General features: G+C 39.7%; 1 protein-coding gene across 2 annotated transcripts in view; it reads left to right on the forward strand.

The window, feature by feature from the left end:
• The window catches only part of LOC109411287 (E3 ubiquitin-protein ligase MIB2), a 96,182-nt gene that overhangs the window by 64,933 nt on the left and 15,756 nt on the right, over positions 1-15,493 (forward strand). The window contains exons 3-4 of one of the 2 annotated variants that reach the window (XM_029855473.2): positions 4,476-4,815; positions 13,512-13,813. In XM_029855473.2, coding sequence (XP_029711333.1) covers positions 4,476-4,815; positions 13,512-13,813 — 642 coding nt within the window. Of the gene's footprint in view, positions 1-4,475; positions 4,816-13,012; positions 13,370-13,511; positions 13,814-15,493 lie in introns of those variants that run through there. The other variant, XM_062851158.1, reaches the window with a different exon arrangement.

Here is a 15,493-nt window from a genome sequence, read left to right on the forward strand (position 1 = left end):
AGTTAAACATCAGTTTTAACCCTAGAAATTATCTTCATCTAGAGTGCAACAAAAGTCATGAATAGTTGAAAAATTCTGGCTTTTTATGAGTTTGTGTCATCAAAACCACATGTTTTGTACTGGCGCGGATTTGATGACCTCGGCGCGGATTTGGAATGGCTTGGCGCGGATTTTGCGGTTTCTAAATCGACACTTTTGTAACAGCCCTGTAACTGCTAGTAATAATAATTATTTTCCAGATTTTTACCCGTACATTTTATTTTCGCTACAAATTATTGAAAAGTTGAAAAAAATAAAAATGCAATTTGTACAGATTGCTATTTTGTGTGGTATACTCATAGAACCATATTTTCATTAATACTAAAAATTTACAAATTTCTTCAAAGTGTTCTAAACTTAACTATATTGTGAAGATTTCATAGAAGAGCCGGAATAAAAAGACCAACCGTGCTTCGAGATAGAGCATTTCGATCATTTTTAGTTAATTTCTGATACAGTCTTTAAGAGGTAAAAGATCAGAAATAATAGCAAAATCTATTATGGTGAATTGCTCAATAATAGCTCGTTAAGATATTACAAGATCAAACCAATAGCATACAAGATTTGTCGACCTTTTTCTTGAAAAAAAAAAAAAAATGCCAACATCCAGCATCGAACCTTAGGTTACCTTAATATACCTACGACTTTAAGATTCACAAGCGCCGATGCTTACCACTCACTGTTGTTAATATCATGGGAAAAAGAGCATGACGTTCTTCGTTTCCACAGCTCAGAAAGAGGCACATGGCATTTCACTAATATTGAGCCATCTCTATGGGTGTATGAGTTCCATTTCGTGCAGAAGAGCTAAATTTGTTCTTATGTAGAAATTTTCAGATATTTCAACATGAACAAAAACTGATATTATATCACTATGAGCTATTCGTGCGATATTCATTGAGTTTTTGAATAACACATCAAAATCACATCGAGCTATGAAAGCAAAATTTGTTCGATTTGAGATATAGTGCATTTAGTTCACCACTGGACTATCGCACTAGTTTTCACGAGTGCGAAAACGCAAATAAAAGTGCGCGATTGCATCCAATTAACTTGGTGTCTTCAGAGCACTTATTCAGCATACATCGAAGAAATAGTGCGCCGAAGACATCAATTTGATGCAATCGCGCAGTTTTATTTACATTTTCGCAGTTATGAAGACTCAGTGCGCAGTCCAGTGGTGAACTAAATGCGGTATATGATTTAGATCTTCTTCTTCTTTATGGCTCTACGTTCCCACTGGAACTTGGCCTGCCTCTCTTCAACTTAGTGTTCATCGAGCATTTCCACAGTTATCAATTGAAGAACTTTCTTTGCCTGCCATTGCATGAATATTGTGAGGCAAGTACAACGATACACTATGCCCAGGGAGTCGAGAAAATTTTCCCGACTGGAACGGGAATCGAACCTGCCGTCTCCGGAATGGCGATTCATACCCTTAACCACTAGGCTAATTGGAGACCCCATATGATTTAGATATTCTCCGTGATATTTCCGTGACACAATTTGATTCCGCATACTCTTTACATCGACCAATGCCGACACAAATTTCTTTAAAGTTTCTTTTTACAAAGTTCACTAAATTCTTTTCTGTCTTGCATATGGCAAATTTGATAATTCGTTCAATTGGATTTATTATTTGGTGTATCTGAAATCATCCTTTAAATAAGGCTAGTACTCAAAGCCTCCCTCTGAAATTTCTCCCCAAGTTCCAAAGGAAATACCCGCAGTAGCTTGCAAAGAAATCTATCCAGACATATGTTCAATAATCTTTTAATAACATTCTTAAGACAATATCGCCAAGCATTTCTTCGTAACCTTCGCAGGGTTTCGTGGTTTTGTTAAAACACTTTAGGACATCCCTTAACACTAAATTTCAATATTTCGCTAAGAATTTTTCAGAAAAGTCCACCAATAGGATTCTACCGGAACCGACTGAAGAGTAATCCAAGACCAGCAAACATAACACTTCAATTGAGTGTAATCAGTGTTGTACCTCCTAGTTCCGCCCTCTAATGCTTATCATTTGACAGATAGGGTGGGACGGGGCACGATGGGTCGCGGGGCAAGATGGGTCAGTGCCATTTTCGAGCGCATTACTTATGTTTTGATTATTTTGATAATTTCGTTAGGTGACCAGCATGAATATACAAAAGTTTAGGGTATTGATTGAAAAATTATTCACTCTCATTGGAAATAGAAAATAAAATGGTTTTTAGCCATTTTTTTATGCGGTACATTCCATATATCCTCCATATAAACCACGGCGGGGCAAGATGGGTCATCTTCAATTTTGAGCGTATTCTTGAACCATTTAAAAGTTATTTATGTGTTATTACAAGACTATCTCATAACTCACTCAAGCAAAATGAAAGCCGAAAATTATAACATCACGATATTGTTTTTAGTGAAAACTTCGATTTTTGTTTAACATCATATTTTGTATTTAATGAGCTTTTTATCGAGCATAGCTATCTAGTGTATTGAAGAGTAGAGGACGAATACAAACCAATACGATTTGTATTTACAAAGTTATGATGATCCGTCCTTGGGTACCCATCTTGCTCCGCTCCACCCTACGTGTTTTTCAACAACCACTTGTAGTTTTCCTCAGTGTCTGTTATAAACTGGATAACTACAAGTCATATTCGAAAAAAGGTATCTGTCAAACGATAAGCTTTGAAATGCAGACTCGAGAGGTACAAAACTAATAACACTCAATCTAAAATAACATTCCTCTTTTTTATTTTGCTAATATTGACGGATTTCCATATAACATGGGACAATTGGGTTTTTAAATTTTGAAAAAAATATGATTTTTTGATTTTATATAAAAGAGCACCTTTTTCTGAGCCACTTTGATTTTTTTTCAGATTTTTAAAACTTTATTTTGGAACCTAAAATCAATTTCAAAGAGATTTTTTAAAATCTCTGACAGCTCCGCCCAGTACAAACTGCGACGAGGGGTGATGCGACAAATCGCTCCCATACAAACTTCAAATTGATTTTTAAATAGGTTCCCGGGCACTAAAATTCATGAAAATTTGGATTTCGGCTTAGTTTGACATGCAGATTCAGAATATCGAATTATCTCAATACCGTTTAAGAAGCCAATTGGGCGTAGAACAGCAATATAGTCCCAAAAACTTGTCAATATCTTGACATTCATCAATCTGACGGAAAAACCGGAGAAAACTTATGTAATTTTTTTGCCAACTAGATATTATAGAAACGACAAGGAGTTTCTGGATTATAATCTATATCCCTTTTGGGACGGAGCCACAAAAAGCGCAATTTCCATAGAAATTGCTCAACTTCGACTCCCCAGAACTCTTACTATACTTACTATACTTTTTAACAAAGCAACACTTTTTCTCTAGCATATGGAAGAAACACTTTTTATCTTTCGATTTCTAAGTTTGTCCACCTAGATAAACCTAAAATTGAAACAAAAACTAGCTGTCTCCGGTAAACTTTGTCTGTTTTAGCATTCCAAGCCAAAGTCTCTGGTCAAAATGCATCAAAAATCAATTTCTGAAAATCTCAATTTCTCCATTTTTTTTTTTGTTTACGCAAAACAATTTACATCACTAAAAGACTAAACAGATGAAAAAAAAAGTTCAATAGGAATATGTAGTAAAATAAAGAATAATACGTTTTAAAGAGAATGCACTTAAATGGAATGCTCATAATGTTTCACTTTTTCGAACGAAGCGAAGAAATCGGAAGTGTTTTCTTTTCTTTATCGCCGCAAGGCACATGGCAGCGGCGCGGCTTCTCTGACACGACAAACTGTGAGGCATGAGGGAAACTGCTCTGTTACCATGTCTCACATTGTTGATGAATGTCGTTGATGATGCCACCAAGAAATAGAACTGGTAATGTAGGAAAAGCGAGAATTCCCCTTACTGCAGCATTAGAGGGTACACCGCCGCCGATGCCGTCGTAGACGCGGTTGATTGTTAGAGGAAGCAATTCCCCCAATGATGATGGGATGTTCTGCGCTAAGCTCCCTCATCGTTCTGTGTATGCAGTTGGGTTCGTTCACACTTCGGCTGGCGTGTGTAATACTCGAACTCGAGAGAACGTTCTGTTAGTCACTTCATTATCCACCAATGCTGCTGCTGCTGCTACCGCGCTGCCTTGCAAGGGAAACAGAGATTGATCTAAGAAAATTTTAATCTAGCTTGTGCCGTGGAGTGAATCGGTCGCGCATCGCTGTAAGAATTGTCGGAAACCGCGCTCTCAGTTTTCGCTGTTATGGGTGGATTTTCTCGGGTTTTCCTACACTTATTCATCATGAGTTGAAGTTGTGGTTTCCAGCTGTCGTTTTCTGTTTTTGTGCAATTGTTTCAATACCTTCCAAACGAAACGTCGCCTTGATCAGTGAAAATGTGCAATACGATAATAACGGTTGAAATGTTGTTCATTTCTAGATGACGGTGAAGGCCACGTGGGAACGCTGTGCGAAATAGGACGTTCCGGATCGACCCACTCGCCGGAGAAGACAGTGGTAGTGAATTGGGATTCCGGTCATCGGACGAACTATCGGGTCGGTTATCAGAAGCAGTACGATCTAATTGTGGTGGATAATGCGCAGATTGGCGTGAAACATCCGAACATCATCTGTGACGGGTGTAACAAGCCGGGCATCGCCGGTATTCGGTTTCGTTGTGCAGACTGTTCCAACTACGACCTATGTGCCACATGCTACGGAAACGACGTACATGATTTGGAGCACTCGTTTATCCGGTACCAGACGGCGAATTCAGTTGGGTAAGTGAAATGTGTTTTATCTTTAATTACTATTTATTTGCCTCTTACAGGTAACTTGTTCATATCCCTTTCATTACCTTAAAGGTACAGTTAAAAAAGGGCGGGAGATTAACCTTCATGTACCGGACCCCCGACAACTCATTTTCAAAATGCAGGCGTTTTGTCAATTTTCATTCGATTTTTCTAAGTCGCCCTCAATCGATCATGAATAGGTGCATGTTTACTACACTCAAGTGACCATGTAATATCCGGAACTATTCCAGAGATAATCCGGATTGTACTGGGGTTAAGAGGAGGTGTGCCAAATGATGGCTATAAGTGATTATTTCGTGTGTTATTGTGTTTGAGAGGCCCCCACGGAACCTTTTCCATGTGTTCAGGTGCAGCCATATAAATTGATACATACTTCAGTCTATCTTTTCTGCCCCATTCTCTCGAAATCATATAGATTGATACGTCGCACGGCATATTTTGGTTGCAAACCAGAAATGTCCCCGATGACGCCTCCGTGGGACTTGTGCTGAATGTTCCGGAGTGGTCATATTAGTTCAGCCTATCGTGTCTGACACAGCCTTTCGAAATCATGAAGATTGATATATCGCACGGTATGTTTAGGTTGAAAAACAGAAGTGTCCCCAATGAGGCCCCCGGAACTTATCACGGGGATCCGGATTGGTCCGGATGAGTCGAATCTGGTTGTCGCAGTTGTGTTTCACTGTTCGCAACTAAAATTTCGCTGAAAATCGATGGTTTAAACACAATAGTACACGAAATAATAACTTTTTGCCATTTTGGCAACCCCCGACCGCAGCACAATCTGGAATATCCCCGGATTGGTTCGATTGAGGACGACTTAAAAAAATCGGATGAAAATTGACGAAATGACAGCATTTTGAAAATGAGTAATCGGGAGTCAGGTATGTTAAGGCTAACGTTGTTTGTTTTTATTCAAACACCCCATTAGAAATCAAAATAATCAACTGTGAAAATGCAAAAGTATGTCTGTATATACCTTAGAAAAGTTTTCCAAAGTTTATTGTGTCTAGCAATGAATTAATTCCCAACCATTGCGAAACAAAACCAACAATATCGCAACCTACATTTGTTGTGACAATACATCACTGCTACATAGGGTTGTCCACCTTGAACAGATCCCGAGCAGAGGAGAATGTCAAATTTATAACAACAGAATCGTATAGCCTGTTTTTATATCATAATTTGGTATTATTAACTCATCAAACTATTTTTTTTATAACATGTTTTGTTGGGCAATCTTATTTTGTTATGATCAAGTTATTGAGATTCATTCACTAAATAACAGCAGGCTTGATAATTCTCCTCAAAATCAAAAGAGTTTTGTGCAGCATGCTCTAGAGCGGTGTTTTGCTTCTGTCTCGTCACGAGGGAGCGATCGAACCCCAAACAGAGAGGCAATTGAGCGAGGAAGAGGGGAACAAAAAAAGAGGCGATGATGATTTCGGATAAAAGAGTGCGAATTTTGCCTCGAGAGTCTTTCTTTGTATGGGAGTGGAACACGCGAGAGCTTTCTGAGTGTGTGTGGACATGAGAAACACAACAAGCATTTATGAGTGTTGAACGAACTCCTCGCTGCACGACAAGCTCACACTCGGTGCTGTTTAGGATTTGTGTTGTGGTTTCTGAGTTTCTTTTTTCTTCAGAAAATCGCCGAAATCGCTTCATCATTTTCTCGCGAGGAAGTTTCTGTCAAGCCTGAATAACAGCTCAATAATATACCTTGTTGTAGACCAAGTTTTATTATTATTCTACTATTAAAATGTACAAATATGTGATAAACTATAACACAACAATAACAAGTTTTCAAATTCATTGTAAGATTCATTGATATTAAGTTGTTATTGAATCTCACAAAACATGTTATTAAGTTGGTCTTCCAGAAACATATTTTTTTGTAATGTTTATAATATAATGAGACATGTTAATAACATAAAAATTACTGATTCCATTATACAGTTATTATATAATAACATATGCCATGCATAGCATATGCCAAAATAACATATTTTATTATGTTGTTCATATTCTCTTCTGTTCGGAGAGTATGACAAAGATAAGAAATCGTCGTTTACAACAGTTAACATTTGCCGCAAAGCTAGATGATCAATTTTTGTGCGTGTGTTTGTTCTGGTTAACCTTCTTTTTGCATCACGTTGGCAGCAGCTTGCTGACATACTGTACGGTTTGGGTCAAAAATGATCCTAATGCTAACCCGAACAGAAAAGAATATGAACAGCATAATAAAATATGTTATTTTGGTATAATAACTGTATAATGGAATCTGTAATATGAATGCTTTCAATAATCATATCAGATTTTTTCAATTGGTTTTTCGCTCTGTTTTGCACCAATATTAGGAAATCTGTATATGTACAGGGGCCCATATAGCCGAGGCGGTAAACGCACGGGTATTCAGCATGACCATGCTGAGGGTGACGGGTTCGATTCCCGGTCGGTCCAGGATCTTTTCGTAAAGGAAAATTCCTTGACTTCCTTGGGCATAGAGTATCTTCGTGCCTGCCACACGATATACGCATGCAAAATGGTCATTGGCAGAGGAAGCTCTCAGTTAAAAACTGTGGAAGTGCTCATAGAACACTAAGCTGAGAAGCAGGCTTTGTCCCAGTGCGGACGTTACGCCAAGAAGAGGAGAGAGAGAGGAGGACAGGGGGTGACGAAAATGTTTGGGATAGGCAACTTTTTTTCTCTCACAAAAAAGTTCAAAACGCTATAACTTTTCATAGTGCTCCAAAAATTCTCAAATTTTGACTGTTCGTTTACCTACTATATGGGCATCATTGGTACAGTTTTAGCCTGATTGGTTGATCTTTCGCAAAGCTAGAATCGTTCTCGTAAAACACTATTTTTTACACAACTTATATTTAAACTATCATATCTCGGAAACCAGTGAACCGAATTTAATGAATTTTTGAACGTTTATCAACAATACAATGATGCTTCTCATGTCATCAAAACATAGGTACTTTTTGAACGTTGAAAAAAAAGTTATCATGAATTGAAACTTTTTGGATCTTTTTCGAAAAAAGATTTTTTTTTTACATCAATGTCATTAAGTTTTAGCGTTGATATTCAAAGATTTTCTGCTTCTGTTCTGAAGATATCTCTGATAAGATATATTAGAGCCTATTTGGATTTGAGCATGAGCATGAGCATGATTGACCGCCCGCGGTTGCTCCTCTGTTATTGCAAGGACAACTGCATTTACACAAAGAACCAACAGATGATGCTTGGGATTAGCTTTCTCTTCATTGTGTAAATGCTGGAATCCCAATACTTTTCAATAAGCAATACCAGCGCCGGCCGCGTCCGAATGCAGGTCAATTGAGGATAGGGAAGGAAGTGATGACGTGATTCTCGCTTAGGCCAATAACCGAGGAATTCTCTGCGTTACTACGAGAAATCACTAGGAGTTTGGACAGGGGAAATGGAGATGTGTTGAGGATTTTGTCGGGGTAAACGAGTGTAATGTTTTGATTCGCGAATAATAATGCGCTCGCGGAGAAATACCCTTCTAAACCTTGGACGACGAACGCGATCTTTTGTGCCTCAAAACTCACTCTACATAAGTTGTTAATTCACAACTAAGGAGAACACAATGCTAAACACCGACGCATCTGTAGTTTGCGTTTCCGCGCGAGACAATGCTGAACGCGATCAATTCACAAGTATTAACAAAATAACACGTGATAAATAAATCAGAAAGATCTTACCGCATGGTTCGCCGTCTATCTTTTACCGACCCTCTCTTTTTCCAGAAATTCATGCAACCTTTATTTGAGTCAAAACATTTATTCATTTGGACTAAAATATAACAAATGTCGACACCGAAGATGACGAACCATTCAAATTGTTGTGTTCATGCAAAAAATGAAAGGAAATTATTTATGATCAACTAAATGTGCATTTGGAACTAGAGCCGACACATGACGTGACGAACTTTTCAATATTTGTTAGATAAATACACAAAAACCAGAGCAGAATTGTATAAATCCTTTAGCATTAATTATTATTATTATTATTGTTATGATAAAATGGAAAGAGCTCACCAATTAACATCCTTCGAAGTGTCCAGTGCGTATGTGCTACAGCATCTTCTACTAATTGGCCTCTTCTCCGAAATCACACTGAACCGCTACAACTACACACGGGTACGACGATGTGGACAGTCAAATAGACGACGACGACGGACGATCCGAATGAAAACGTGGCCTGTACACTTTGCCTCCAAAAACTCAAAGCGGCATTTCGATGTTACCTCAAAAAACACATTAAACTGCCCTGTACGAAGACGAGCACTGTGAAATAGACGACGACGACGACGCGCTCGCGGCCGAACCAAATGAAAAAGCGGCATTTCGACGTTGCCTCCAAAAACACACTAAACTGCCCTGTACGAAGACGAGCACTGTGAAATAGACGACGACGACGACGCGCTCGCGGCCGAACCAAATGAAAAAGCGGCATTTCGACGTTGCCTCCAAAAACACACTCATATTAGAGCCTATTTGGATTTAAAGAATAACACATTTAGTTATTTTTGTATGATATTGTAGATTTGACTTATTTTCCTCTATATGGGTAAAAATGACTTTATTCATCGTGAGAAAATATTACATTTTATAGCGTCGTATCAAGTATCAATTTATTGTTGATAAACGTTAAAAATTTCATTCAATTCAAACCAACATTACATCTAACAGGAGTAAGTAAACTGCTCGACAAGTTTCTTTAGTGCCCGGAATTTCCTGGTTGAAGTCAGGCTTTGAGTTCAATGAGCTGTAGATAAACTGTAATCACATGTTTTACTTGTGGCGCTGCCCATAAACTACGTTCTTATTTTTAACCATTTCCGCTCCCTTGCCCCTTGCCACCTTGCCCCTTGCCGTAGACATTGGCTCATGCAAAATTTTCGAAATTTGTATGGAGCATAGACTTCGGTCAGACCCCCTCGTCCCCCCTAAGAGTACGTAGTTTATGGACAGGCTCTGGATGGAACCTCTGTGCACTACATCGATTCATATTCTATCAGATGTCAATAAGAAATTCTCTCTCGCATCTATTCCTAAGAATATTTGATGACCTAGGCGAAGTCATGCCTTGATTTGAGATAGGTATAGATGGTCGATTATAACACGGCAGCTGCATATATTCTTACATTTAGTTGTTCAAAATCACATCTAGGCCAAGACATAATCAACAAAAGTACTCCACGATGCTCGGTTGGTAGCTGTCACTCTCCGTCCTCGGTAACGCCCAATGCTCGCCTGATCACGTTCAACCTGTTCCACCCATCGTGCTTTATGCGCTTCACGCCTGCTTGTGCTGACCGGATTGGTAGTGAACACCAACTTTGCAGAGTTGTTGTCCGGTATTCTTGCAATCTACCCTGCCCACCGTATCCTTCCGGCTTTGGCATGCTAGGTTCGCCGTAGAGTGCAGTGAGCTCGTGGTTCATCATTCGCTACCACACACCGTTCTCCTGCACACCGCCACACGATCGTCCTTAGTACGCGTCGCTCGAAAACTCCGAGTGCTTGCTGGTCCTCATCGAGCATGGTCCATGTTTGATAACCGCAGAAAACAACCTGTCTTATAAGCGTTTTGTACATGGTACATGAGACCGGCCCAGCAGTTTCATTTTGGTGGGCTTCGCGGCCGAGCGGTTAGCGGCGTCAGTCGTTTAGGTGTCTCGTAAGCCTCGAAGTGCAGGTTCGATTCCCGCTCCGGGGGAAACTTTTCTTCGCACGAAAAACTGTCCACTGGGTGTGGTATAAGTGTTGTCCGTTGTCGAATGTTAGTAATGTTCAGTCTGTAGGCAAGGTCTGAGACGGTGTAATTGTCTTTTTTTCCTTTGTACTCCGCTATTTCCAGGCGGCGCTTTTTCCCCCAACAGAAGCGGGTCTGTTGCTTGTTGCTGTTTGTAACATTCCATGTTCTGCCGAGTTTCTTGTTGCAGCATTACCGTCCGTGCTGCGTTCTTCTCCTCCAAACTCATTCTACACTCCTCGGCGAACCATTCGTTTCGTCGACTCCTTTCCACATATCCGATGGTGCTCTCGGCTGCGTCGTTGATGGCTGCTTTAACTCTATTCCAGCAGTCCTCTAGAGGGGCCACATCGAGCTCGCCTTCATCTGGCAACGCTGCCTCGAGATTCTGAGAGTATGCTGAGGTTGCTTTAGTCGCTCATGGTTGTACCGTGGTGGTCGCCAGTATCGTACATTATTGATGACGTAAAGTTTTGGGCGCAGTTTGACCATCACCAGATAGTGGTCGGAGTCAGTATTAGCGCTACGATAGGTCCAGATGATGTCGATAATGCCGGAAAAGTGCCATCCGTCAATCAGAACGTGGTCGATTTGCGATTCCGTCTGCTGTGGTGATCTCAAGATGTAACTATAAGGGAGGCTGTGTGAAAAAGGTGCTACGTATGGCCTGCCATGTTTTTGGAGGCGGCGAAATCAATGAGTCGTAGGCCGTTTTCGTTCTTCAGTTGGTGGGCGCTGAACTTTCCAATCGTCGGTCTGAATTCCTCCTCCTGGCCTACCTGCACGTTCAGGTCTTCTATGATGATCTTGACGTCGTAGCTTGGGCAGCGATCATACTCGCGTTCGAGCTGCGTGTAAAATGTGTCTTTGTCATCATCAGTGCTTCCGGAGTGAGGGCTGTGCATGTTTATTATTCTGAAGTTGAAGAATCGGCCCTAGATCCTCAACCCGCATATTCTTTCGTCGATCGACCACCAACCGATCACGCGCCTCTGCATGTCGCCAATCACGATAAAAACTGTTCCCAGCTCACGTGTGTTGCCGCAGCTCTGGTAGATGGTATTATTACCTCTAAACGTTCGCACCATGGATCCTGTCCAACACACCTCCTGCAGCGCTTTGATGCCGAACCCGCGGTCCTTCAGTAGATCGGCGATCGGCAAGTATACGGGTGTTTCCCATGAACCGAATTTGCAATCGCATGTCCTTTTTGTTCGCTGGGGTCGTTGCCATGGGTCTCGGTTCGTACTATTCTGTTGTTGATTTTCCGTTACAATGGTTTTTACGATTGGCTCTTAGGGCCTGACACCAACTCCATATTTTCTGGAGGACCATAGTGCACAGTTGAGCTTGAAGTCCGTCCCTGACACTCGGACGTTGATCAGTCGCCCCTAACATGAAGATCAGACGCTGTTGTGAGTCGCTCCTCCTGGAGAACAGACACTCAGGTTTGCAGAGCAAACTCCCTGCCAGCATACGAATAAAGTTCCCACCGAGGTTGATTACCCGATCTTCTCTAAGGTTGTTCGCAGTGCGGCCGGTGCTACGCGAACCTAGGGATATGAGTTGCTGGGCAGAGGCAAGTGATCTCAATGGGATCTGTATTGCGCGAATTATCCAGCCTTTACCGTGCCGAAGTATTGTAGCGTGCAATTGTTTATTACGTCTCATCTTAAACAAAAGGAGTTTTGCGAAGCCACACATCGCATTTTCAATAGCACAAATCTGAAGAACGAAATATCGCACCACGCTGTAAAGTTGAGGTGCTTTGTTGGTGGTGATCAATCGACCAACTTTCCAGTGCAATCCGTCCTTTGGTTCCTCACATTTGTGATCTTGGAAATTCGAAATGAGCCTTCGTAATGACTTCACCTTAGGATGTGTTCACAAACCACATAAACAAAAATTCAACCACCTCGAACCTCACTCCTCCTTACAAACATTTTTCTGAATGAGATTTACAACTGCTACAAAAAAAGGCATCAATTCATAACAAAACATTGATAAACAACCGAATGCATAGTATCCCGATCGTATGATCGAAAGAGTGAAATACATTGTTTATTTTTAGTTAAATAAACAAGAGGTTACTGGCTGGTAAATTAGTAAATTACCAATGTAATTATTTTGCTCGGCCTTTATACTTCCACTTATCCAGAATAATGAACCTTTATATTTCAATCAATTCCGCACAGAAAAAACAAGCTCACCATGACCATGCAGTTTTCATTACATGCTGGTTTTGAGGGCTCAACTCCACGGCGGGAATTCCGTCTAAATTTTTCTTGTTATTTTCAAACAGCGCCAGCAGTCTCCGTTCCCAGACAACACGCTGCTAACGCATATTGTTCTCGGGATTTCCCCTCCTATATGATTCACGCAAAAGAAAAAAAAAACCTGCCAAACCCGCTTTTGCCTTTTGCAACTGCGCGCACAGTTCATCCTCAACGTGCGGGTACCTTCGGTATGATGATAAACATCCGGCATATTTTGCTGATCGCGAAAGAAGAAAGTTCGCCTGCTTCCCTCAAATCAATCCACGCCTGAGCCGAAGCAGACCAGACGATCCTGTGTTTCATTATACGAACGCTCGCTACAGTTGAGTTCGAGTTTATCTAGCAGCAAGTTCAGTTACCAATATTGTTTCGCTTCGTTGCCTACACGTTTGCTGGTTAGCTTTCAATTTTCACCGCGAAAACCAAGTTGGGAGGTTCGTTCCTCTCTCTATGTGGTAGGTGTGAGGGATTCCATTGTCCGCGAAAGGATTTTCTCTTTTCAAATCACCGCCCGTTCAATTGAGCAACAATTCCGAGTGATGTAGTGGAAATGAATGAATAATTTATGACCTTTGTTTTATCTATCTCCCCATACAGAGTTCGTGTTCCGCCACGCAAGGGTGCACTCAAGGTACAGCTGAAGGGAATCTTCGTCGGGGCACGCGTTGTCCGCGGGCCAGACTGGGAATGGAATAACCAGGACGGTGGACCGAACAAAACCGGGCGTGTTATGGAAATTCGTGGATGGGATAACGAATCTTGTCGAAGCGTAGCGAACGTATCTTGGGCGTCCGGATCTACGAACGTGTATCGGCTAGGGCACAAGGGCAACGTGGATCTACGGTTCGTGCAGCCAGCCGTGGGAGGATACTATTACAAAGATCACATGCCGGTGTTAGGTAAGTAAGGCACTGTAAACCCACATTTTGAACTTTGCTTAATTTGTCGTTGAGTTTGGAAAGCTCTATTTAACTATTGTTAACTTTTTTGAATACGAACGAACATATTCTTACTTAAACGAAATTTGCAATAATCTACAAAGTGGTAGTACAGACATTTTTATTGAAGGTCGAATACATATTGCCAAAAATTGATATTTGAACCACTGTTCCTACCCGAGCAGGGAATGAGAACTAATTGAAAACAAATTGAGTTATTTAGATATCACGAATTTTGATAACAAAGTGAGTTTTCATTTTGTATGACTTAAGTGTTAACATAACAGAATATGAAAACAAAATAATTTACTGGAATATCTAATTGAAAACAGAATGAGTTCTCATTAATAACAAATTTATATCTCATTTTGTTATCCACATTTTACGACTTGATGTCATACGCAGTTCTCAGGGAGTTATCACATCTATAGGGTAATAACTAAAAACTAATAACAAATTTAGTATTCATTTTGATATTTTATTGGGCATTAATTTACATAAATAAGTAAAAATTTAAATAAGATTTTATTTTAAATTCAGAAAAAATTCGTGATTAAAAACTTGTTTTGCTTGGATACGATATCATCAGAATATGGCCCCTATTAATGGCGTAGTATTATTGATTGTAAGGACTGTTCAATTTATAAAACGGACAACTTGCTCGTGCGATATCTTTTTTATTTTTAATAATATCATTATCAGTTTTTCGCATAACTATCTATAGCTATTCTCAAATGTAGGAAAATAAAACATTAAGCAAAATATTATTTATTGTGCAACTGAAGCGGTTTTCGTAAAACATAAATAAAATCCCATTTCTCAAAATTCGACATAACTTTCCACATAGTAAACATGAATATTTTCAAGAAGTTTTTAATGTATTGGAATCTCATACTACTCTTCTAAAGGTAAAGCTCAATAGTTGGTTAGTAATAATGCACCAAGCAACCTCCATAGCTTGATATAGTGAGTTGCCTTGTTTACAAAGAAATTATTAAAAAAATATTTATTTAAGTCCTGTGATTCAATAGCACAACGGATTCGGCTAAAAATTTGTCCAGAGTAGTAGAATATTGCTTTCTGAATGATGCAGAAGAAAAAAAAACTTTAATTGCATTCTTCATCAAAAATTTAATCCATAAAGATGGTCGTTGTAAAAAAATGCATACTTTTTGCTCCATTGATGCAGATTTTCGACTCTAGCGAATCTTGTTATTATTTATTTTCAACAAAGTTGGTCCTATGTAATTGTTCACCTTATTTAATAACAATCAGATTAAAATTTTTATTTCCAACATCATCGTTGTGTAAAATTTGCTTTAGGTTTCATTGTTATTTGAAAGAACCTTCAAAGAAAGAAACTGTTTTGATTACTGTGCCTGTGATGGCACACAGTTACCAAACCAGCAATGCTATTTTGAAGCAGTTTTCTGCATTTGAAATCACATTATTCCTACTTATGACTAGATGCATAAAAAATTGTTTATTGAATATTTTCATGCCCTTTATGCTTTACAATTGAATTTTAATCAAAAATCGAATCTCACTTGAGACTTTAATATTTCAACAACTAATTTTCCAATTGAGTTTAAACTTCGTCAGAATGTTTATTACTCATGCTGCTGCAGCATGGCACACATT

The sequence above is a fragment of the Aedes albopictus genome, chromosome 2 (genome assembly GCF_035046485.1).
Source record: "Aedes albopictus strain Foshan chromosome 2, AalbF5, whole genome shotgun sequence".
Lineage (NCBI taxonomy): Eukaryota > Metazoa > Arthropoda > Insecta > Diptera > Culicidae > Aedes > Aedes albopictus.